Consider the following 27124-nt stretch of genomic DNA (forward strand, 5'->3'; position numbering starts at 1 on the left):
CCCCCAGGGTTATCGCAGACACAGAGGGACCAGCGCGGCGCTCCTACTCTGACATCCCTCCCAGCTCAGCAGGGCCTAAGGCAGCAGGCTTCAACTCTGGCTGAGACTCAGATTCACCGAGATTTTACGAACACTGTTATGGGCGCCATCCCACACCCTCCCAACAGAATCGGGGTGAGGACCCTGACACCAGCCTCACAGCGCCGGTGTGTACAAAGTCGGAAGCCGCACCACATCTGCAGGCACTTCAGCGCTCCCAGCAAGTTCCGCGCCGGGTAGCTCCGCCTAGACTCTGCCGGGGCAGCCCAGGTCCCTCAGTTTCCTAGCAACGCGCCACCTACCGGCCCGGAGGGCTAGGGAAGGGCCTCCCGCGCGGGCGATATCGTTCTCCCGCGACATCGCCCCGCCTCTGGTCCCTGATTGGCTAGAATCGCACCAGGAGTTTCCTCCTACTCCTTCAGATGTCCCCCGCCGCATCCAAAGACTCATCTGGAACGTTCTTTCCATCAGCCAATCATTTCCTCCAGCCAGTCATCACCGAATGATTCCTTCACTGTCTCCCACCCCTAGCACGGTCCAGAATTGTCTCTCAGTTAAAAAAAAAAAAAAAAAAAAATTTTTTTAAGTGGCCCCTGGAGGCCTGGTGGCGCAATGGTTAAGTGATAGGACTGCTAACCAAGATGTAAAGGTAAGCAGTTCAAATTCACCTGCCGGTCCTTGGAAACCCTACAGGGCAGTTCTATCGTGTCCTCTAGGGTCGCTGTGGGTCGGAGTCGCCTCCACAGCAACGAGTTTGGGTTTTCTTTTTTTCTTTTTTTGGTTAAGTGGCCTCTAGTCGGCCTCTCCGCAGTGCTGCGCAAGCGCAGCCACTTTGCGGGATGCTGGCGCAGTAGCGCGGACTCCCTGGCCGCTGGCTAAGCATGTGGCTTCGCATGTCCTGCTGTCTGCTGACGGAATCATACCACCCTAGATGAGACCACTTTGGGAATCTTCAAAGGGAAGATAATCTCTGCGTAAGCTGCTGCACTTGTTGCTAGGGTGCGTTGAGCCACAGGCGAGTGGTCTGAGCGGCATGTGCAGACCCTAATGGTCCCTCTGTCCGGAAGGGGGTATCTTCAGGGGAAAGGTGAATTGGAGGGTGGAGACGAAGGTAGATCTCAGCCTGTCACACCTTGCAGCCGAGGAAAGGGGCCCCAGGCAGAATTAGCGTTTGCAGGTGAGCCGCCTGGTGGCTGTGCCCGCTGGCTTCTGTCCTTCTGGGGCAATAAACTCCTTTATCTGACCCAAAAATGTGTCTTCCAGGATAGTTGGGCATGCCTGGAACAGTCAAAACTCAGAAATCCAGGCCACCCTTCCTCTCTGTGTTTGAGATCAGAGAGGGCCAGAGCTTGACTGAGGGTCGCAAGGCTGGTTAGAACCAAGGTCTAGTTTGGCCCCTGAGAAAATTCAGCATGCCAGTGGGTGGGAGATCTGAATGCTTAACTAGTGGCTGGTTGTCAAAATTTATTCTACTGTTGGTCATTTGGGTATTTTCCAGTTTGGGGCAATTATGAATAGTGCTGCCATGAATAATCTTGCAAATGTCTTTTTGTAGACTGTACACATTTCCATCAGGTATGTATGTTGTGTGCCCTTGAGTCGATTCTGACTCATAGCGACCCTAGAGGACAGAGTAGAGCTGCTCTATAGTGTCTCCTAGGCCATAATCTTTAGGGAATTCACCAGGTTTTTTCCTCTCACGGAGCAACTGGAGCAGCTGGTGGATCCGAACCTCCAACCTTTCAGTTAGCAGCAGATTTCTTAACCGTTGTGCCACCAGAGTTCTAAATGTATATATATATATATATATATAACAACAACATACACCTGTTGATGTGGAGTCAATTTCAACTCATAGCAGACCCTATTGGACAGAGTAGAACTGCCCCATAGAGTTTCCAAGGAGCAGCAGGTGGATTTGAACTGCCGAACTTTTGGTTAGCAGCCTTAGCGCTTAACCACTACGCCACCAGGGCTTTGTTACAGCAGCAATAGGAAACTAATATGCTGCCAAAATATTTTCCAAAGTACTTTTATCAATTTATAATTTTTACAATTTACATTTTTTAACTTAGGGAGCATTGGAAAAAAAAAAAAACATACTTCAGCCCTACACCACATCAAAGTGAACTGGAATCTCAGTAGGCCTGGAAAAAAAACTTTTTTTTTTTTTTTAAGTTCATTAGGTAATTCTAATGCATCTCGAGGCTGAAAACCACTTACCTAAAGTCTTAAATCTAAATCCAGTTCTCATCGTTGAAGAACAGTGCGTCAGTGATCTGTCTAAAAGTATAGAAAGCATTTTCTGGAGAGTGCTGGTCCAGATCATTGAAGGGTCTTTCTCTGCCTCCGCAGTTAACTAACCTTTACATTGTCCTGCGGTTGAAGTACCTACTAACAATTCAAAGGAATAGTAAGACTAAGGTCCCTTTGGGCTTACAGAGTATTTTCTTTTAATATGCTCATAAGGTAGCTCTTTCAGAGACTGCTGCAATTTGGCACCTTGACCTTCCTGGAGAGCTTGACTTTGGGAGCTGGGAGCTTGTGCACAGTGCTCGGGAGTCCTCAGAGGGGATGCCCGGGGAGCGACATGGCCTACCTGGCTTGTGGTATAGCACAGTCCTCCCAGCTCCTTGTGCTAAGGTTGCAGAAGGCAGCTGGGTGGCCCTGGGAGAATCCTGAAGCAGAAGGTACAGTGAAACCTGCAAAAGCCAGAACCTGTGTGAGGTAGAAACCTATCAAAAAGGAATATGCAAGTATTTTCCAACTAATAGCAATAGAAAAGTGGTAAGACTGCACCCTGTCAAAATGGAAAACTTGCAAAACCCAGAAAAACAAGGAGGTCCCGTCAAGCTCCTCCTCTCACAGGTTTTTCACTCTAGTTCTTACAGCTTAGGCAGGTTGGGCTACATTAGGGCTCTGGGCAGCGTGTGCCCACCTTCCTCTTTCGCAAGGCTAAGGACAGTCTTGAAAGGAAATACATGCAGGCTTCTCTCACTTGCAGCCAGGGATCCTGAAGTCTGGGGAAAGTCTTTCATTCCCCACATTTGAAGGTTTTTGTCTTTGGTAGTAATGCATCAACTGCTGTGCCTCCCTAGGGGACAGACTGACAAGTCCTGAGGCCATGGGCCATTCCCATCACAAAGATACATCATTGAAAGGAATGAAGAGTAGTCTAATGTTGAAACAATAAACTACCTGGAGCTAGTAGTTCATGTGGTTTCCTGACACACACCAAGTGTCACTGTATTTTCCTCTAAAATTTGAAACATTCCATGACATTCCTATGAGATTGCTGCAGCACACCAGGGTGCCTTGTCACACAATTTGGGAACCACAGCTGTGACCATTTAAAAGATGAGTGACTCATTTTTTCCTTGAATGAGTATTCAATCATTTTCTTCCCAAGGTACAGAAGATCCAATGTAACCTGACCTCTTCCACCCTAAGAATCCCTCTAAAACTAAGCCCAGTAGGAGATCCTTTTAAATGCCCACAGCTGGCACTTAGTCCCCATAGCCCTGTGCAGATTCTGACCTTTTCCCGCAGAGGACATCTTAGGTGAATCTAACACTATCCTGGGAGATAAGCAGTTTCCTATTTCAAATGAAATGAATTAAAAATTATACTATTTAAAAATTAGCCCAATTTTTATATGAGAGACTGATTAGATTTGTAAACTTTCACTTAAAGCACAATAAAAAAAAAAAAGTAGCCCATTAACTTAGAGATCTGGCCACCATTAGGAAAGCACTGGCAGAGACTATTAAACACTAAGAAAATAAAAATCACACTACAGTGTACTGCAGATTTATAAGAATTCTCAATGACTTTCCTGCCCCTCAACATTTCAGATCTGATTTTCACACTCTCAGGTAATCAAATAATTTCAGAAGCCATAGATCATAACTTTACCTGGCTCCCAAGAGGGATTTCAAACCCAATAAATTATTCATTCTGAAAACAGGCTTAACTATGGATGTAAATATTCCAACTTAAGCACAAGTTCTGCTTAATATCCTACTTAAAATACAGTTAACAAATATAATTAGATAATTATATGTTACAAATAAATTAAAGTAGATCATAATACATAGAACAAAATTATGACAAAAGCTAAACGCAAACAGGAGAACAGATTCAAGTGAAAATTTTCCGGTGCATTTTATTCATAATGTAGCTGCATTCAAGATGCTGAAGGAAACATCCATATCGGGTGAGTTCTTGTTGGCAGCAAGGAAGAGGCAGAACTTCTTTAGTCATTCTCCGGTTCAGCCTCATCATCAGAAGCAGTCCTTGATTTTTTGTTAGATGCTTCATAAGCTTGTAGAATAAACCTGAGCTGATTGATGACTTCTTCATCTGCTGTTTTCATGTGAAATCCCAACATCTTTGTAATGGTTTCTCGAAACTCAGCAAGCTGCAAGAACCAAGACATCATTAGTTTTGCTCACCCACTTGTTACATAAAGTGAAGCTGCTACTAGAAATGTAGTCTTATTAAACATTTCTTTATGAAATGTCTATTCTACATTCAAACAGTATTTTTTTAATTAAGCTCCTAGAATCACCTGTTGCCATTGAGCTGAATCCAAATCATAGCAACCCTATAGGACAGAGTATAACTGCCCCATAGGGTTTCCAAGGAGCGGCTGGTGGATTTGAACAGCCAATCTTTTGGTTAGCAGCTGAGCTCTTAACCACTGTGCCACCAGGGCCCCCCAAGATCCTAGAATAGTGGTCTATTATAAGAATCTTTGTCTTTATTTAAAATTTCCTTCACATTTAATTTTTTTCTCATTTTTACACTTATATATACTTTTTTGTTATTATTCACCATTAGGTAATTACTTTTTGAACTGCCGATTTGCTGTCTGATAGCAGCCCCCTAAATACATTATCTCTATGTGCATCCTCCAAAAACCATAGCGATCAACAAGGAGAACAAATAAAACCACCCATAAATCACGTCTAAAGCATAACTAGAGAATACTACAGATTTCAGTTTACATTTAAACAGGGAAATAAATATCCTAAACTAGCAGAGGCAGCCCCAGAGCCCGCCCTGGAGGTGGCAGCTAGTGTCCACTGGTGTAAAACACAGACAGCTCTATCCCGAGAAACGGGAGGGTCCACAAATGGGGAAATACTGAGATCGAGTCTGAGACCTGTTGGATCTGAACAACTAGCAACTGCAGAAGAAAAAGGAGGGGACCTGGAAGCACATGGCACCAGAAATGGCAATTTTAGAGGGAAAGGTTCTTGTCAGAGAGAGAGGTTCTTGGAGGCCTGGTGGTAAAGGAAAAAAAAAAAAAACCAAATAGTGGAAATTAAAGGCCTTAAATAAGAGAGTATCACAGAATCAGATATCACATAAACCTCCATCCCTAAAATAAAAGGCTTGATTTAAGAGTCCCTAGGTGGTGCACATGGTTAACACACTCGGCTGCTAATTGAAAGGTTGGACGTATGACTCCATCCAGAGGGACCTTGGAAGAAAGGCCTGGCAATCTACTTCCAAAATATCAGCCATTGGGAACCCTATGGAGCACAATTCTACTCTGACACAAGACGTAGCCATGAGTCAGAGCCAACTGGACAACTGGTTTTAGCATACGTTAGAAACCGCACTTCACTGTACCAACAGATGTGGGTGGTATTAAGAAGCCTAGTGACTACCTATCTACCCAACTGCCCTAAAGCAGAAACACCTAAAATTGCTAACCCAGGAAAATTCAAAGGATTTAAAAATGAATAGATGAGTGGCAAGCAATATCCATACAAGATTACTTTGAGAAAAAAATAGAAAGGCAGCATCCAAACTGTTGGGACGATGAAATACTCCCCCCACCCCCCAAAACAGCCAAGAAGCACAGGAAATGTGCTTGACATAAATATCAATTAAACAAGGATTTACAGACATTTAAAAAAAAAAAATCCTTCCTTTTGAATTAGAAATTTAATAATTCAGAATAGAAATAGATAAAGAAGATGTGATGATTGAACTCATACAAGAATAACACAAAACTATCTCAGAAATGACAAATGAATTACCAGGTGCTCAAAGGAGAAGAAATTTGATTTGAAAATGTGATAAGCGACACTGAAGAGAGGAATAAAAACAACCAAGAAAGTGAACACACAGAAGTTAAAAAAAGAAAGTGATAATGTAGCTTTTCAACCATCTCTTAAGGTAATTGGTTAAGGTTTCAAATTTCTTAAGCAACTAATATACAGAGGTGTAACATAATTCCACCCAAAAAAAACCAAACCCACTACCGTAGAGTCGATTCCAACTCATAGCAACCCTATAGGACAGAGTAGATCTGCCCCATAGAGTTTCCAAGGAGAGCCTGGCAGATTCATTAGCACTTAACCACTATGCCACCAGGGTTTCCACAGTCACCCAAAATTAGCAGTTAGCCTTTTTAAAATTTTCTTAAAATATTTTCTTTATAAATACAGTGAAATTCTAAGCAAGTTTAGAAGCACTGTCCTCTTGTCCTTGAAAGTGACCCAGCCCCAAACATGATTTCCACCTAGCTTTCATTTTCAGATGAGCCTTCCCTCCTAGTCAGGAAATGACTCACATATAAGATAATCATATATCCCATGCCTGCCCACTGCTGATTGATTGACCAGGGATAGGCACTTGACCTAAGTTGGGCCCAAAAGATCCTTCCTTGGAATTCTCTCTCCTGTCACTGAAACTCTAAGTATAAAACTTTGTAGTTGTCAGTGGCTGTCCTTCCTGTCATATGGAGAAAATCGGATGGCAGCGAGAGACCAAAGGTGACACACAGAGAGATGTAGAGAAAGAATGGTCTTAAAAGGTTACAGGTACTGGTTGCAGTTGATTCTGGGGCCCAGGTGCATCTCTGGGAGGTTTGGTTGTTTAATTCCACTTTGATTCCAGAAGTCAATAAATTCCCGTTAGTCTAAGTTAATTACATTCTAAATTGAGGTGGGTGTTTATCACTTCAACTACAAGAATTTTAATATAGTAAAAAATAAAGTAGGAAGGAAAAAAGGACCTCTTGTTCTCGACCTGATGTGTCTTCAAGCATGCTCTCTGCTGTATCCAGCTTACAAGTGACAGCACCTAACATCTGATGGGCCCGCCCTCTGTCCGATCTTGCCTCTTGCTCTCCAGAGTCTAACGGTATTTTCAATTTGTCTGTTTTCATAACTGCCTTCTCTTTCATTGTCTCAATTTCTGTTAAAGATTGTCTGAGCTTTTCCATTGTTTTGTTCTGTGAGGGTTAGGGTGGGGGAAAAGGAGGAAGTCACTGTAATTAGATTTCTAAGTAACAGAAAAAAAAAAAGAAAAAGAAGAGCATGATAATTCATGCTTTTTGTTGTTGTTGTTTAATTTTAAGAGCTAGATACAGGAAAAGAAAGAAAATACCACACGTTTCTGTATTTAGAGGGCATTTCTCCACCATCATATTCATTAATACCCAGCATTCACTGAGCACTTTTATAAGCTGGACATTTAGGATTTAAAGAAGTTTACCACATATTCTATGTCCTCAAAAGTCTTACAGTGTATGCTAATCAAATATAGAGAAAATAACTGACTTTACAGTAAAAGAAACATTGTTGATAAACTGGCAAATTAGTGTACCTTTGGCCTAAGACCCTGAAAGCACATTTGAAATACGATAGCCGAAGCTTAATACGGAGGTCCAAAGAGAAGCCAAAAAAATGAGTCAAATTTTAAACTATTAGCCCAATAAAAAACAAAAACCAAACTCATTGCCATCAATTCTGATTCATAGCGACCCTTTAGGACAGAGTAGAACTGCCCCGTAGAGTTTCCAAGGAGCGCCTGGTAGATTCGAACCACCAGCCTTTTGGTTAGCAGCCACTATGCCACCACTACACCACCAGTGTTTCCATTAGCTTAAGAAACAGTATTACAGGTTTGCATTAGCTTAAGACAGAGTATTACTGATCACATTTAAGTCCCCATGTATTTTCCTCCCTAATCCTCAATCCTCCCGATAAGAAAGGCTAAATAAAATAAAATTACAACAAAAAGCAAGAGAATTCTAAAAAAACATTTAGGATGCCAATTACTTTTCAGGATTAGGGAGGAAAATACATGGTGACTTAAATGGGACTGGTAATACTCTGTTTTTTAAGCTGGACAGTGAATTCACAGTCAATTCAATTTTATTGTTCTATATGCTTTAGTAAAAGGAGCCCAGGTGGCACTGGCTGCTAACCTAAAGGTCGGTGACTGAAACCCACTCCACAGGAAAAAAGACCTGGTGATCTCCTGCCATAAAGATTACAGTGTAGGAAACCCTGTGGTGCAGTTGTACGCTGTCATATAGGGTTGCTCTGAGTCAGAATTGACTTGATGGCACACAACAACAATATTCTTTAATGTGTTACATATTTTTTTATGTACATAAAATAATTTTAATATTATTTTGAAGTTCAGTGAGAAACATGCAGTTTTTGAAAACCTCACTTCCCCTACTTACTTTAAGGACATTCACTCTTGTCAGTTGAGTTTTCATATTTTTATTTGATAATTTCAGATCACTGAGCTGTTTCTGAAGTCTTTGAACTTTCTCCTCCAATCTTTGAGTTGTAGCGATCTGAACATTCTGCCGAATATGCAAGAATATTTGTTTCTCGTCTTTCTCTAGCTGTTTGAGCTTCCTGTCATGCTCTTCTATCTGGGAATTCTTGGTCCTGGAGTTTTCCTTTGCAGAAATCAAAGGTATTGAAATAAAGAAGTTGTGCTTTAAGATGGTGCTCTACACTAGTATAAGACCAGATCTACTCCTGACTAACAAATTGCAGGCTTAACAATACTTAGTAAAAGAAAAAAAAATTTCCACCATAAACATGTGTTATGGATTGAATTGTGTCCACCCCCCCAAAAAATATGTTGTAAATCCTAACATTTATCCCTTTGGTTATACAAGATTAAACAAGCAGGTGAGAGAAGCAGAGATAGGGGAAGAGGGATCCCAAGCCACATGAAGATCACCCAGGAGCAGCAGCTCAAAGAGACAAAGACCTTACTCCAGAGCCGACAGAGAGATGAAGACTTCCCTTAGAGCTGGCACCCTGAATTTGGGCTTCTAGCCTCCTAACTGTGAGAAAATAAGTTTGTTTGTTAAAGCCCCCATTTGTGATACTTCTGTTCTAGCAGCACTAGATAACTAAGAAAACATGTTTTAAAATAATTGGAAAAATAAAATGACAATAAAAGTTATTAATACAACATTATAACATGAAAACTAAAAATAATGCAAATGTCAAAAAAGAACAATAAATTGCCTATGATAGATTATACATTCCCTAGAAATCAAGTTGTCAAAAATATTTATTAAGGTAATTTGTTTTTTCTGCATTTTCCCCCTTTTGATCAGGATTCATCTATAGAATCTTTGATCAAAATGCATAGTGATGGTAGCCAGGCACCATCTAGTTCTTCTGGTCTCATGGCAAAGGAGACAGTTGTTCATGGAGGCAATTAGCCACACATTCTATTTCCTCCTCCTATTCCTGAGTCTCCTTCCTCCCACGCTCCAGGTTAATAGAGACCAAATGTACCTTGGATGGCCACTTGCAAGCTTTGAAAACACCAGGCATTTTACAACCAATTAGGAGGTAGAACAGAAACACTAAAAAGTGATATTAGGCCATTTAACTGAGATGTCCCATGAAATCATGACCCTAAGCCTCCAAACCAGGAAACCAAATCCCATGAGGTGTTTGGTTGTATATAAGCGACTCAGCAGCTACTTTTTTTTTTTTTTAAACTATTCCTCACACATTTGCCAATTCAACTTTTTACAGGTGTACAACATATTGACATCAATTACATTAATCAGCTGTGCAACCATTACCCTTTATCAGTGCAAATTTCCATTACCATAAACAGAATCAGTGTTCCATAAGCAAAAACTTCCCCCTCCCTTTCTCCATTCCTGCCAACACTAACCCAAATAAAACCGAACCCACTGTCATCCGGTCGATTCCAGCTCATAGCAACCCAGCATAGAACAGCCCCAGAGGGTTTCTAAGGCTATAAATCTTTACAGAAGCAGACTGCCACACCTTTCTCCCATGGAACAGCTGGTGGGTTCGAACTGCCAACCTTTTGGTTAGCAGCCAAGCACTTTAATCACTGTGCCACTAGGGCTCCTATACCTCACATTGCTGGTAACCACTAATAAACTGGTCTCTATATATTTGTCTGGAAACCCTGGTGGTGTTGTGGTTAAGTGCTACAGCTGCTAACCAAAGGGTTGGCAGTTTGAATCCTCCAGGCACCCCTTGGAAACTCTATGGGGCAGTTCTGCTCTGCCCTATAGGGTCACTATGAGCCGGAATCGACTCGACAGCACTGGGTTTGGTTTGGTTTGGTTTTGGTTATATATTTGTCTGTTCTTGTCTTTTTATATGAGGTAGGTCTTATGTATTTGTCCTTTTGTGATTGATTTGTTTTACTCAAGATCATGTCTTTAAGCTCCATCCATGTTGTGATTGGACTTCTTTTCTGTTTCTAGCTGAGTAGTATTCCGTTGTATGTATATACCACATTTTGTTTATCCATTCATTTGTTGATGGGCATTTAGGTTGTTTCCATCTTTTGGCTATTGTGAATAATGCTGCCGTGAATATTAGTGTAGTGTCTGTTCCCCACTCTGCTTTCAAGTTCCTTGGGTATACAGCCACGCAAGGCATAACATCCATTTGGGCAACATCTGACCACAGTTTACGTGCATGATACCATAAGGTTATACAGCCCCACCCCACACAGGGTGAGGGAAGGAGAAAGACTCACAGTAATGCATTGTTTAACATCCACAGTACGTTCTGGGAAATAGAACATTATGTGATTTGGACGTGCGAACACCATATTATATACGCGCTCGCCTCCTTCCCGACCCCCTCCCCCTCGGCTTACCACTCACTCGGGCACAGAATTGGCTGGTTGCCCCCTTTGCGCACTCTCCTCCCTCCTCCTTCCCTGTGAGACTTTCTCCTTCCGTCAATCCTGTGGGGGGCGGGGCATCAGGGTCTTACTCCGGCACTGCACCATTTAACCTTATTAGACCACAGACTTATACGTGGTCGGACACTGCCCAAACGAACATTATGTGGCAAATGACTATATGACGTTCACACAACGTCCAAATCACATAACATCCTATATCACAGAACATATTGTGGACGTTAAGTGACACATGACTATATTCCTAGCAGTGAGATTACTGGGTTGTGTGGTACAGGCGCTCCTTGGAAACTCTATGGAGGCAGTTCTATTTTGTCCTATAGGGTCACTATGAGTCAGAATTGACTCAACGGCAACAGGTTTGGTTCGGTTTTTGGTATGGTACAGGCAGTCCCCAGGTCACAAACATCCGACTTCCGTACAAACTATAGTTATAAACCAACCCCCTTAAAGCCTATTTTAAATTATTAAAAATTCGAGGTACATACAATGGTTTGTAATAACAACCCAAAAGTCAGCAGTTTGAATCCACCAGCTGCTCCTTGGAAACCGGATGAGGCACTTCTACTCTATTCTGTAGGATCACTATAGGGTCAGTATGAGTTGGATTCAACTTGATGGCAATGGGTTTGGGTTTGGTACCATTCTGCATTCCCACCAGCAATGGATAAGTGTTCCAATTTCCCCACATTTACACCAATACTTGTGGAACAGAGCTAAAGTAGTTCCTGACAGAAAAATTATAGTTTAAATAAGTGGATTTATTAGGAAAATTGAAAGGCTAAATATACACTAGTTGTTATTCCTCTTTCTATTCTTCCATGCCTTTCTTATCCTTCCTGACCAATTCAGTCCTAAAGCTGTTAGGTGGGCAGAACATGGTAGGCATCTGTACCAGAACGAGAAGGGAAATGCTGTGACCCAAAGCAGGGAGTCAGAGCCCAAACCAGATGAAAAGAATGGCCACCCTGGGGAAGGATTTGGAGCCTGACGAGGGTGAGCCAGGTGTCCACACAGATGAACTACCAAAAATCACTGAGAAGAAAAAGGAATCCAAAAAGAAAAAAGGGTAAAGAAAACAGAGGAAAACCAAAAGACTGAAATGCATAAAGGAAATACTCCCACTCAATAATAATTAGAGAAATGCAAATTAAATAAGTTACTGCTTTATACCTGATTGGATGGGAAAAAATTAAAAAGCTGGTTGATGCCAAGAAAAAGCAGAGATGCAGAGATTCAAGAACTCTGTGCATCACTGGTGGGACTGTGAACTGATAAGGCTATTCTGTGAGAGCTGTCTGGCAGTACGTAGTCAAGTTAAGTGTTTGTGTAACCCAGGAGCCACAAATTTCAATCTTGAGCATACACTTGTGGTGAAATAAGTTCCTTTATGTGGGCTTTTGCCTTGGTTCTTTGGAAAAATAGCTTGAGAGATTTTTCCCCTGAGCCCCGAGAAGTTACCTTTACCCTAGTTTTCTACCCCAGTCGGTTATTTTTGGCCAGGTTGATTGACTTTTCCTGGGTGTCTTAGTTATCTAGGACTGCTATAACAGAAATACCACAAGTGGATGGCTTTAACAAAGAGAAATTTATTTTCTCATGGTTTAGGAGGCTAGAAGTCCAGATTCAGGAAGCCAGCTCTGCCTACTGTGCAAATAAAGTGTTTGTGGTGTACCAAGGGGGGATTGGTCAGCTTGTGGCCCTGACGGAAGAGCGATGCCTTGAAAGTGACAAGGAATTGTGATTTAAGTAGTCAGTCCCACAGGGGTTTGGGCAGACAGAAAGAAGCAGGAAGAGAAGCAGCAGGAAGAAACGGAAGGAAAAAAGAAGCAGAGAGAGAGATCGGAAGCAAAAACCTCTTAAAAGAACTGTAATACTGGTCAAGGGCTACAACACTGAAGACAGTGAGAGGACTGGAAGGGGACCAGCGGCAGAACCAGCTGTAGTAGGCCCAGAAGGGCCCCAGCAGCAGAGCTGGTGGCAACGGATGCCAGGGCCAAGAGCAGCCTGTCCTCAGGGTGGCTGAGAGGCCTGTCCTGCTGACAGAGCTATCCTGCACTGAAGAAGGGAGACTGCCTGCATGCTTTGTGATTCTGATTCCTGAGTTGTAGCCTGATGATCCTGATTCCAAGTTGTACCCTGTTCCTTGATAAACCACTTAACTGTAAATATGGTCTAGGAGTTCTGTGGCCATTGCAATGGCTTATCGAACCCAGAAATAGAGAGTGCCATGGGAGGGACGGCTGGAGTCAGAATTGGTAAAAAGTTTGGAGAGTAATGTCCAACCTCCACCTCACAAGGATCAGCTTTGGGCTGATCTTGATTTACATTATCCCACCTGTCTAGGTACTTGCTACTACTATGATTACCCTTTTGCAACACCTCTAAGAAATTCTCTCATAGGCCTGTAGAGGACCCCGTACAAGGGTGTTCAGAGCAATGTTGTTTGTGGTGGCAGAAAGATGGAGGTAAGCTGGGTATTCATCACTAGAGACAATGGATGGGCAAAATGTGGCAGATGTGCACATGGTAGAATTCCATTCAGTAATTAGAAGAAACGAGCTAGATGAACAAATAGCAATATTAAAAATATCATACTGAGTAACAGAATGAGATTTTTAACATAATACCGTTTATGCAAATTAAAAATACATGCACAAAAATCACTCTTAAAAGAATACATATAAACAAAAAAAATACACATTAAACTCATTGGACTTATTGTCTTTGGGGGAGAAAATGAGAAATGGGGCAAATGTTAATGCTCCCAGCTGCTAAGCAAAAGGTAGGAGGTTCAAGCCTATTCAGAGGCTCCTCTGAAGAAAGGCCTGGCGTCTAATTCTGAAGAATCAGCCACTAAGAATCCCGTGGGGCACACGTCTACCCTGACACACATGGGCTTGTCTGGAGTCAGAAAAACTGGACGGCAACTGGGTAGTTTTTGTTTTTTTTTTCCATAACCATGGCAATAGTTGTGGAATATATACACATTGGTTACTGAGGTGAGATGGGCAGAGAGAGAAGGCTGGAAAGATTTATTATTGCTTTCTTCAAATCTTTTAGAATGGTGTTAAGGGTTATGAAAAGTATGTGTTACCTGTATATTCTTAAAATTTGATATAAAACCAAACCAAACCCATTGTCATCAAGTCAATTCTGACTTATAGTGACCCTATATTATATAAATAAACACATAAATTTAATATAGGATTTAAAAATTTTGTGGGAAAATGAATCACCATTCACATATTCAAGAATAGGGGGAGAAGATATATTCATCTTTGGAATCTGCAGGGTACATTGATGGCCATCACTTCATTAAATGTTGGAAATCTTCAAAAACTGGGTATTCAATAAATATTGAATGAATGAATGGGCTGAAAGACTAAATGAGTGGTGAGTAAATGAGTGAGTGGGAAGTAGGATTTTGCTTTAGATCATAGCAATCGTATACATAACACAGTTTTTGGGTATGACAGGCAACTCTGTGAAGAGGTAATAAAATAGATTAAGGATCTCCTGAAAATTAATTTTATCATACCATTTTCTGTCCCAGATTAATTTTTTCCTTACAGATGCATGGAAGCAGAAAGAGAACGCAATGGTTTACATGGTAATTATTAAGGAATATTATCAGTGGCCCCCTCCCTGATACTCACATATCTACCTGTCACAATGCCTGAAATTCCAGCAGTAAAGCATCATTATTTTGAGTTCCTTTCCCTCTTTAGAAGAGGATCCTCTTCTAAACGTACATTAAGAAATAGAGTGTGATGTCAGCAAGATGGTGGCATAAGCTCCCATCTATCCGCAGAAAATACAAAACTCCAAGCAGAAACTAGCAGAACCAACTTTGTCAGAACTCTGCAACCATTCAAAGTCTTAACAATAATTAAGCAAATGCTGAATCAAGAAAAAGGTGACTGCAGAACAGTAATAAATCTTTGGCTGTCTAGATGCCCATGTCCCAACCCCTTCCCAGCTTGGTGGCATTCTTAAAACTGCAACAGCCTTTATTCCCAGAGAGGGATCCTTTCCCTGGCTCCAGAGGGAGCAGAGCAGATCTTATTTGGAAATTGTTGTGTGTGTCTGTTCCAATCCGTCTAGGGCTTTCTGAAGGTCTGATGCAAGGTGCTCATCTCTGGCCTATCTCAGAACTCATGCAAGATGGAAAAGCAGCAGCCTGCCCAAAACTGTAACAGCCATCTCAGGCTAAAGAGTGTCACTGAGGTGTATAATAGATGCCAAACTGCTGGGAGGAGAAGCCAGGCAGAGTGTTTCCTTGGGAAATTAGGGCATCCAAATGCATCTTTGTATACAGAGGAATTTATAAAGCAACATACAAGCCCAGGGCAAGACGTGTACTCAGAGAAGACCCTACACTTTCACCTCAGGCTGAGCCCTAAACTCAGGGCCGGATTAAGGCCCTAAACACTGATAATCTATGGCGCTCCCTCCTCTGCTTACTCACACTTTTGAACAGGATATGAGACATATATACATGTATATGTGTGTGTTTCTTAGCTCTCCATGATGTAATTTTTTTAATGCACTATAATATTAATGAATGAACATAAAAGTGGTGCATGCATGAACTGTATTATAAAATTTTTAGTGGATGCAGGGTGCTAAGGTTTTTACTATATACCACATTTTCTATAAAAAGAATATTCTGTATATTTTACAACAAAGAAAATGAGTCAGTGAACTTAGTTTCAACAATGTAAAATTCTGTTGATCTCTCACAGTGAAAACTTGACTTTCGCCAATTTTGCTTTAAACAGCTCATATTTCAGTTTCAATGCTTGTTTTGTATAAATCCTACAACTATAAATGAACAAATGAAAAGATGTCATAAAAGAAAATTTAATGATCAGAAAACAAATATTATGACAAATTATTTTTAGATAGATCTTTCATCTCTAACATGTTATAATTAAAAACATTTCTTTCTATGTTCTTATAAATTCTTCAATGATTTTGTCACAATTAAGCTGGTGCAGTGGTTAAGAGCTCAGCTGCTATCCAAAAGGTCAGCGGTGCGAACGTACCAGTCGCTCCCCGAAATCCTCTGGGGCAGTTCTACTCTATTCTATAGGGTCACTATGAGTTGGAATCAACTCAACAGCAAAGGATTTTTTTTTTTAAGCTGTCAAACATTTTCTACTTCCATAAGTAATAAGGATAATGAATCAAATCTTTTCTTGAATCGTTGTATGCTGAAGGTTTTTGAGGCTCTTTAGGGATGAAAATGAGTGTTCTGTTGTACAGTTTGTGATCATTAAAGTTAGGAATATGTATAAAACAGTTTCAACATTGGGAAATATGCATTGTATTTTATCTTCTATTATGGAATCATACATGCCTACATGAGTAAAATTTGTCTTTCTTGAATCTGTAAACTTAGTTCTCATATAAGAATGAAATTGTTGTACTTCTCTGTAAAGGTTTGTATTTAAGTCATTGGAATAAGCTGCACTAATTTCTTGGGTGTCTTCATGCATTCTTCACCAGGTATTTAACAAGGAAAATCTATCTGAAAGAACATACACTTTCACCCTTCTTTTCATGACAGATTCAAGTGTGTCAACGATTGTGTAGTATGTGGTTATGTGAAATTGATCTCTGGTACTCAGTACTTCTGGAGCACTTCGGACATTTACTTGTTTCATTCTAACGCTTCTGGGACGGTGAACTGCTTGATAATCAGTATTGGCAATATGTGCTTTCAAATTTTCAAAATCTTCTCAAATTATGTAAATACCCTGTTAATAACTGGTAGAGACCTGTGCTTGTCTTTAAATTTACTTCTGAATCTTGGAGAACTTGACTCATCCGGTGAAAATGCTGCAGTATTTTGTTCCACATAATCAACATAAAAATACATGCTCTAGTGTTTGTATTTTGTTGGTGATGTTTTCAGCTTCTCCTTTGGTATCTCCTTTTTGTGTCTAGTCTTCAGCAATATTTTCTAAAGCATCTAGAATCTGAGTGCACCATTCAAGAATTGCATTTGTTGCTACAGCATGCATTTCCCGACCTGAATTAGAATGATATTTTAATACTCAATCATTGCCTAAATATGTGAACTGCCCATCAAGGAGTAAAGGTGGCAAAAACATGTAGAGTAACTGAACAGTAGAAAAAAAAACAGCTGCTTCCAGATAACAATCTACTGGGTTACATCCTACAAGATTAAATGAATGTGCAGCACATGGTATAAAAATGGCATATTCCTTACATTCTAAAATTCTGTTCTTTGTAATGCCTTGACATATTGGCAGCATTGTCATAGGACCGGCCTCTGAACTTAGACAAATCGATTTTGCAAACTGAAGTACCTGATTTTTGCAATTTCTTCACCGGTGTGACTTTTTAAGCTAGTAAATGTGATAAATCATTCAACAGGTTTTCCATCTGTTGGAGATACATATCTTAAAACAATACTTAGCTGATCTGTATGAGAAGGATCAGGACTGGAATCCACAGACAAACTGAAATATTAAGCTATACTTATTTCACTAAAAATAGTTGATTGAACTTTATCACTTATTAAGTTTATTAATTCTCCACAGGTTATTTTAGACATGTACGATGGGTTGCCCTTTCCTGCGTTACCATATTTTGAGATGTGACCTGCTAAAAATTGATCAAATTGAGCAACAAGTTCAAGTAAACTCCAAAAATTTCCATTTTATGGGGAACCAAACATTTCATATCTTCCTTGAAAAGGTAGTCCACGTTCAGCAATTGTTGACGGCAACAGCGCGTCACAAAATGGCTTTCCAATATTGACATTCTTCATTAATTTGTGTTTTCAGTTCATGAGTTAAGCCAAAACCATGTCTTCGGTTTAAATATGACAACATACAGTCTCTGTGAATTGAACTGTTTTCGTGTTTATCAGTCATATTCGAGTTGTGCCTATTGCTAAATCCATCTGTAGCAAATTATGAATTAAATAATTTAGGACTGAATAGTTTGCAAACAAAACAATATACAGAGTTGACTGATAAAGAATACAGTAGCCACTCCTTATAATTTTCACCATTAGCTTTGTACCCTAGAAATGTATTCTGGCTACAGAACCTTGTTTGTTTACCATCCAGAAATTTTGGACACAAATTTTCAAATGTTGACAATCACTTGGCCCTCTTTTGATCTAGTACTTTACATCATGAGAAGAAAAATTATTCCACAAAGCAGAATCTGTGTTTCTGTTATTTATGGCAACTACAGATTCGACAATTTCAGATTCTAAAATAGTTTCACTTTCTACACCATTATTATTTTTTCACTACAACGAGGAATGGGTGCAGAATTTGCAACAAATGCTGTTATATTTGTATTACTATTAGTAATTTCAGCAGTAGCAGTACTAGTACAACAATTTGCACTCATTAAACTCGAGCATTCAATGGAAGAAGTCTCTTCTGATTCATTATGTCTTAAAAAGGAAGATAACTTTGGAATCATCTTTAGGGATTCACAAGCCCTTTTCCTTTTACTTTTGTGAGCTTTTGTTTTTGTGCTCCTCTTAGTTGTGGCTGTTTCATTTTACCTGGATATAAATTATGTCATTTTTTTAAATTTGGTTCTACCATAGCAAATAAATTTGAATAATTAAAACTAAATAAAAGTTATAAAATTAAATTTACATTGGAATTTGGACATTAACACAAAAGTGTATATTGGAAAATTAGAAAGTAAAAAAATTTGATTTGGAACATTTATTTTGTTCTTCAGGTCTGAGATAGTCAAAAGAAACAGTATTTACAAGGCAGTTGGAAATAATTCATTCGTTTGTCATATGATGTTTGTTGGCAGGCCCTTTGAAGATCTCCATGAGTATTTTTCATCTTGAAATAATACTTAGAAACTTGCACACTCACTTTCCATCCTTTGATGTTGTGTCTTCACAGTTCATTTGACTACTGCTGGTATTCGATGGGGGCGAAAGTGATCGCAAAGAACATAATACAAATACAAGGGTATGCCCAATCTGAAGATGCGTTTTAGTTTGCTTTCTCAGGACAGGACCAGATACATCATGAGTCACGTGATTATAGTGCCACTGCCACGTTCTTATGTGATCAATAAGAGAGAACTGAATGTGAGGTTATACCCAATCGGTCCGAAATGAAAACATATAATTGTTATCATATACAAAATTTATAAAATGTACATTTTGTTTCTTTGTGGAATTTTTCAGCTCCTTTTTTCAGAGATATGTATATAATTGATGTAACAATAGCACCACTTCTTGATGGGCAAGTTTGTTGCAAGTCATAAAAATATCGATCAATTTCTTAAAAGAAAGTCAGTCTGAAGGAATAAAATACATTTACATAATTTTTACTATCTAAATATTCATTTAATTTATTCACTCAACAAATTGTTTAACTTCTTTACACAGAGATTTGTAAATATTCTGATAAAATATAAATGTCATGTTCTGATAAGTGTCCATTGTTGCTTTCTTGGAATATGAATTTAGAAACACAGTGTTGCAAAACAAACACATTTTGCACAATAAATATTGAATTTTGCATCCTATTAATGTGTCTAATACCTCTTTAGTTAGCATATATAGAGTAATGTTAAGAACTGTGTCCCATGCAACAGGCAGTGAAAAACGAAACTCGATACATAAATTAAAACTTTTCATGTTAGATAAATATTAATATTTCCAGTATTTTTTTGACATTTGCTATTTTTATGTTGTTAGTATTAAATTATTATCCATGTTAGTATTATATTAAATGTATGCTAGGTTGTGTCTGAATGTATGCCAAATATATTTTAAAGTTATAAATATTGTTTGCATAACTTAGGACATAACTCTGTACATAAATGCTATCCAGTTAAAAAGTAACTTGATTAAATTCATCACAATGGTTGATTTATTTGCATTCGTTTTCTTTTGCATGGCATATGGGACTGGAGTCCCCACTGGTTGTTTACCAGGATGTGTGCAAGAGCATACCCTTGTGCTTGTATTAGGCAAAAAGCATTGCTGGCCCTCCTGGCTGGAGTTGCTGGATCAGCAGATGTGGATGTACAAGATGGTTCTCTCAAAATGGATCAGAAACCTGTTATGTATTAATATAATCCACCCTTGCCCAACTGCTCAAGTTGGATCCAGTTGCATATTGGGTAAATGTAGCAAGAGCTAGGCTTAACAGCCAGCCCCTACCTCTTGTTTATTAGAAAGAAATAGTATATTCCCAAAATACCCACTGAGATAAGGAATTTCAGTTACACAGGAGGGGACCATAGGAGATAGATGTCAACAAAGATGTTGAAATGGTAAGGGCCTCATAGCTTAAATAACTTCATGACCCTGCGTGGACTCTATTTCCAGCCAGTACGTTCTCACGCACTGGAGCTTGTATAATTTCATTTAGTGTCCTGCCAGTTCTGTTCCACTGTGGTGCTCACTTTTGCTTATGTCCTGTCTGCTTGGCACCTGGGGGTCTTTGCTTTGGACAACTGGTGCCCTGTTTTGTTGATGCCCTAAGTATATGCTTACCTTGCTGTTTTGGGCGATCTGTCCCTCCCTAAGTTCAATGCAAGCCTGGTTAAGTGTTGAAGAAGTGTCCCAGCATAGAACCAATCTGCAAAGACTGAGAGAGCCCCCCACCCCAAGTGTTCAAGAAAATACCTGCCAAACCACTAGCTAAACACAAACTAAGGAACAAAAACCTTAGTGACCACACATGACCAAGAAGGCAGTCTTTGCAAAAATAGTTAGGGGAAGTCACTAAACAAATGGATTATTATGGTCTTCAACAATCAAAAAGATAGCAAAACCTGAGGAAGGGGGAGAATCTGATTTTCAGAGTTACCACATTATAATATTCAAATGTCCAGTTTTCAACCAGAAAAATCACAAGGCATAAAAAGAAGCGGAAAAGGACAAAATATTCAAAAGTACAAAATAAAGTGGCAGAAGCCATCCCTGAGGAATCCCAGATAATAGAGTACCAGACAGATTTTAAAACAACTATATTAAATATGCTTAAAGAGCTAAAGGAAAATGTGGACAATAGATAAAGCTAAAGTTATTAATATAATAAAATATGATAATTTTCATCATCAAATAAATACATATACTTCAGGGCATTCTTACTTTCTTCCTGTCCAAGGCTACGCTCCCTTGAAAAAGGTCATTGATAGCAATTTTTCCTTCCAGACGTTTCAAGGATTTTTTTTCTTCCCTACACTTTTCTTCAGTTTGGGATGATTCTCGAATAGCTCCTTCATAAAGATGATGCAGCTGCTCCAATCGTTTATTGAGCGTCTGAATTTCCTGCCGAAGGCCTTCAGTTCTCTGCAGAGAAAAAATATGTATACATATGAAACTTCTTGACAGTATATACTTTCTACTTCATTTCAAAATTGTGTGCCTGTTCAGTTTATATTGACACTGTATTGACATTAAGTTATTAAATAGATGAATAGAGAAGACTTTCAAGAAGATTCAACATGTAAAATTTGATTTGAAATTTGATAAATAAAAATAAGACATTTTAGTAATAAGAGACAAGGTTGTATAATGAATTTTAAGAGAGCAAAGTGTAAAAACAAAAACAACTCTACAGTACATAGACTACTGTGTAGCCGGTTTCAGTAACACACTGAATCTAATCATTGGCTATTTTCATATGAAATTTAGCGTGAGGAGTCAACAAAGAAGAATCCACCTAAACCTACTGATTCAATTATTTGATAGACTTAATCAGTGAATTCAAACAAACAACTGATTTGATAGAATTCACTTTATTGCACTGACTGAACTGAACAGTGTTTGGTCATACAAACACTATCTTCACATATCACTTTTTTAAGCTAACATTCACTGAGCTTGCCATGCATTGTGCTAAGCATTTATTGTGTATTAATCCATTTAATCCTTGGAACCGCTCTGCAAGGTAGGAGCTGTGTCCCTATCCCCATTTTATAAATGAAACTGAGGCACAGAGAAGATCAGAACATGCCCAAGAACACACAGCTGGAAAATGGCAGAGCTGGGATTCATACTGGGGCTCTCTGCCTTTAACCACCACGCTATACTACTCTGCTACAATAGTTGACAACCCCTTCTCTCTTTCACTCCAGTAATAAAAATAAACTCAAAATTCAGAGTCATAGAGCTTACTAAATTGGCTAATATTAAAATCTGTTCTTAAAAAAAAAAAACAAATTTGAAAGAATAGCTTTTCTGTCCATATACTTACAGACTTCCAAGATTGTTCATTTGCACCAATTTCCTGAATCCTCTGTTTTACAGCTTCCTCAGTGGCTGGTATTGGGATGATGCTGTTGCTCAGGAGAGTAGCCAAATGATCAAGGAAATTCTGATATTGGGATTGCGTAGTTTTAGTTTCCCAGCAGAATGAATATGGAGGTCTGTCTAACTGAGATATTTGTTTTTCCTTATGGATCAAATCTTGTAGACATTTGTCCCAAATTTTCTGTCCATTCTTTGGGCCTTCAAAGTGGAAAATGTCTCTCTCAAGGTTCTTGGCCAGGATAGCTGCATCCTTATCCTAAATTAGCCAACATACACATTAACTTCCCACGTGAAATTTAATATGACGACATCTGCTTCCCTTCTTTTGAAATATAAACACAGGTATAGTGCGAAGCCTCAGAATAAAACACCCTCAGATAGAAAGAAAAAGTTATAGAATCATGAAAGAGATAATAATAGCAAGTTGAACAGCAAGAGGTGTTGAAATGATGTGGGAAGGAACAGTTTTGAGAACATAGGAAATTTAGCTTAGAAAAGCAGATAACCAAACAGCACAGTCGATGAGGGTAAACTCTTAATAGAAAAATGTAAGCTCACAAATGTAGAAGGAGGAGCAGAATTTTAAAAATCAGCAATTTTCAACTCCTAATAAAATTCAGGCAAGGCTCATCAGTGAGTGCTCAAACTAGTAAGTGAAAATTTGACAGGGAGTTGGATATTACCATAAAGAGTTATGATCATAACACATCATTTAATGATAATGTAAAGGCATGAATGAAAGAATTCATGGAGTGGAAGAGGGTAAGAACAATAAAAGGAATGGGAAAGAAAACACACTCCTCAATTTATAAAACAAAATATCACCAATAGTTGAGGTAAAAAGAAAGAAATTGATAGTATATTAGATAACTTGTAGATGAACTATAAATAATATACCTCTATTGCGAGGGTAGGGGAAAATACATAGAGGATTTTTTTGAGCTAGCTAAATCATAATCTGTCATACTAGAAGTTAAGAGATAATTTCTAAAGTTAACGAATCCAGAAATAGCAGTATAAATACACTCGCAAAAAAAAATTACAAAATCGATGTTGTTGTTGTTAGTTGCTGCTATGGCCATTCTTACGTATAACAAACAAAATGTTTGTTGCTTGGTCCTGCTCCATTTTGATGGATAGGCACAGGCTAATCATTGTAGCCCCATTTATGGTAGTAAAACAAAACTGGAAGCAACCCAATTCCTGTAGTTAATGAGTAAACTATGATATATCCATATACAATGAATTACTATGCATTTATTAAAAATAATTATAAACATCTAGATTTACTTTTATACAGTAATCTCCACGAGTACAAGAGTGATAGTATGCTATGTTGGAGGAGGAGTGAATAAAAATATATATGTATTTGCTCATATCGTTAAAAGGACCAAATGGAAAGATAAACTGAAATTTTAAATACAGTTACCCATAGGAAAAGGGAGAAAACACAGGGAGGAAAAAACAAGATTAAATGTTAGATTCCTCTAGATGTATCATGTTTGGAACCATTTAAATGTTTTACATATTTAAAAAAAATCGAAAAGGAAAGAAAAAACAAACACAAACTGCAAAACAAATGACTCCAACTCTATATGGCACTGGTGACATAACCATATAAAGAAAAATGCTTTCAAGTGAATTTATAATACAATATTTTTACTGTACATTCCTTGTATGATAAATTCTAAAGAAAAAAAGACCCAAAGGATAATCTTTAACTATATTCAGTGGGCTTGTTGTTGGTAATAAAGTTGGTATTATTATTTTGAAACAATTATATATATGTAGTAGAGTAAAAAAAAAAAAGTAATTATGTCAATGTCACTAGGAAGCAAAAAAGAACGTATACATATATAAAATCAATTTTTTTTCTATATCTAAAAAATGTGTATTTCTTTCTTAGCTCCGTTCACTGATAAGGCCTAGAGGCAACAATAACCAATAACAACAAATACCTCTAGTGCTCAGATTACGTCTCTAAATACAATTTTCCATTAAAAAGAACAAGGGCTCCTTGGAGAAATGGCCAATTCCAGGTCCAGAGCAAGTAATCATGGAATATCTTCATGCCAGAAAAATATTCACAGACTAACAGGACTTATGTCAGAAAGATGTAGGTGCCACCTTGAATGGGTCTCCAAATCTGGGACAATTTGAGTATCAAAAAGAATAATGATGTGGTATGGATGTAGCAATTCTGAAACTATTTTGTGTTTATCTTTGTTGTTGTATGCTGTTGAGTCGATTCCAACTCATAGCAATCCTACAGGGCGGAGTAGAATTGCCCCATAGGGTTTCTAAGGAGTGGTTGGTAGATGTAAACTGCCGACCTTTTGGTGACTGTAGAAGAAAAGGAATACAAATAGAGAATGGGGGAGGGAAGAAATAACATTGTGGGGTTGGATTGGAATTGGAAGAAACAGTATAAACTTAGTTTTCTAATATATGTATATACATGTACATTTTATTTCCTAGCTCTTCATGCTGAAAACACTGTGAAGCAATGACATCCCAATAGCCATGAGCGCACATAGCTCCCAGATCTTCGTTTATAAAACCATTTCCCACTAAAAGTACCAAGACTCCTTAGAGAAATGGCTGATTCCAAGGCTGGGGCAAAAAAAAGACGTAAGATTAGCCTAGAACATTTTGTGCCAAAAAGAAAGGAAATGCTCAAAAAATAATGGGGGCCAGTCAGAAGGGGCTAAAGGGGTTTCCGCTGGACAAATCAGTGAAAATTTAAGTATTATAAAAGGAGAAAAGTAATGGATTATAACCCATTCAATAAAATAACAAATTTATATATCCATAATAGATATCTAGAAAAACAAATGAGAGAAAAGGAAAAGCTCTTTTTTACAGTAAAATGCCAATAATAGAGAAGAAACAATAGAGTTAGTAAATCACAATTTTGTAACCATGATAATAAAACTTAACTTAGGCAAGAATCATCAGTGGATGCTAAATACATGGGGGAAAGTTTGATGGGAAACAATATTTACATACTATCAAAATTTTCTCTCCACAAAATACTTAATTGCAAAAGGAAAAAGAATAACTATACACTTGAGAAATATGACGCCTTAACCAATGTCTTAGTTATCTAGCACTGCCATAACAGAAATACCACAAGTGGACAGATTCAACAAACAAAAATTTATTTCTCCTAGTGTAGGATGCTATAAGTCCAAATTCAGGATGTCAGCTCTAGGGAAAGGCTTTCTGTCTCTGTTGGCTTCATGGAAAGGTCCTTGTCTCTTCATCTTATTTCCTGGTTCCTTGAAGATCTCTATGTGGCTTGGCATCAATCTTCCCCCATCTTTGCTTCTCTCGCTTACTCAATTTCTTTTTATATCTCAAAAGAGATTGATTTAAAACAATCTACACTAATCCTCTCATTAACATAACAAAGACAACCCATTCCCAAATGGGTTATAACCACAGGCATAGAGGTTAAGATTTAGAACACATATTTTAGGGGGACACAATTCAATCCATAGTATTCCACCCTTTGGCCCACAAAATCCATGTCCTTGCCACAGGCAAAACACATTCACCCCATCGCATCATCGCAAAAGTCTTATATCAACTCCAAGTCCAAAATCTCATCTTCTGAAGCATCTAATTCAAATATGGTTGAAACTTTAGGCATATTTCATCCTGGGGCAAAATTCTTCTTCAACTGTGAACCTGTGAAACCTAGAATACAGGTTATCTGCTTCCAAAGCACAATGGTAGAACACATACAAGGTAGACATTTCCATAACAAATGGTAGAAATTGGAGGAAAAGAAGGGATAACACGCACCAAGCAAGTCCAAAACCCAACAGAACACATTACATTAGGTGTCAAGTCTTGAAAATAATCCTCCACACTCTGAGACCATCTGCGCAATGTCCCCACCCTCCAGACTCTGTATGCTGGCCACACCCTCGGGATTCTGGGCAGAGGACCCTCAGCCCTGGGCTTCAGCTCTGCCTTCCAGGCCCACTGGGATGGAAACTCTGCTGCCCCAGCTTTAGGCATCCCCATTCTCCTAGTTTATTAGAGTGGTGACTCTACCCCTTGGCCATGGCAGGCCCCACTTTACAGCCCCTTGGGAATGGCAGCCCATCCCCTCAACTTTAGGCGGTGGCCCCATCCCCGGGACAAACCTTAATGGCAGCCCCATACTCCGGAACTGAGCTGGCAAAGATCTAACTCTTTGAAACCTAGGAGGCTGTGGCCCCGCCCTTTTGAGACCTAGGAGTCTGTGGCTCCACCCTTTGAAGCCAAGAAAGCCCTGCTTCCCATGCTCCTTCCAACAGTTCTGCTAATCTCTGAGCTTCCAAGGGATGGTCCTTTTCTTTTCCTGGATGACACCAGATGTAGCTCCTTTGGCCTGTTCCTTGCCTGTAGAATTCCAAGAGTCAAACAGCATTCTTTCCTTTTGTTCTTTTTCTGTCCACTTCAGTCTAAGCTGATGAGTTTTCTGGTGTGGTAGTTGGTTAGATCCATCAGTCACAGGCTTAATCTCTTTAACAAAAGTTTGTGTAGCCACATCCTTGGCGTACATTCTAGGACACATGTCCTTAGGTTGTACGACAGAATTTTCCAAATCTTTTCTTTTTTTAATAATATTTTGAGTGTTTTCAGTGAAGGTTTACATAGCAGTTTACATTCCCATTCAACAATTTCTACACAAATTGTTCAGTTACATTGGTTACCTTCTTCACAATGTGTGAACATTCCCCTTATTTCCCTTCTGGCTGTTCCATTTCCGTTGATCTAATTTCCCTCCCCCCTGACCTTCTCATCTTT

General features: G+C 39.0%; 1 protein-coding gene across 1 annotated transcript in view; it reads right to left on the reverse strand.

The window, feature by feature from the left end:
* Nucleotides 1-3875: 3875 nt before the first annotated feature.
* LOC100661531 (coiled-coil domain-containing protein 170-like) overlaps nt 3876-27124 on the reverse strand; it is a 52493-nt gene continuing 29244 nt past the window's right edge. The window contains exons 5-9 of the mRNA XM_003408510.3: nt 22266-22577; nt 21158-21358; nt 8534-8758; nt 7073-7291; nt 3876-4459 (exon numbers count right to left, since the gene is read on the reverse strand). Of these exons, the coding sequence (XP_003408558.1) occupies nt 4295-4459; nt 7073-7291; nt 8534-8758; nt 21158-21358; nt 22266-22577 (1122 nt within the window). The 3' untranslated portion in view covers nt 3876-4294. The remainder of the gene's footprint in view (nt 4460-7072; nt 7292-8533; nt 8759-21157; nt 21359-22265; nt 22578-27124) is intronic.

The sequence above is a fragment of the Loxodonta africana genome, chromosome 10 (genome assembly GCF_030014295.1).
Source record: "Loxodonta africana isolate mLoxAfr1 chromosome 10, mLoxAfr1.hap2, whole genome shotgun sequence".
Classification (NCBI taxonomy): domain Eukaryota; kingdom Metazoa; phylum Chordata; class Mammalia; order Proboscidea; family Elephantidae; genus Loxodonta; species Loxodonta africana.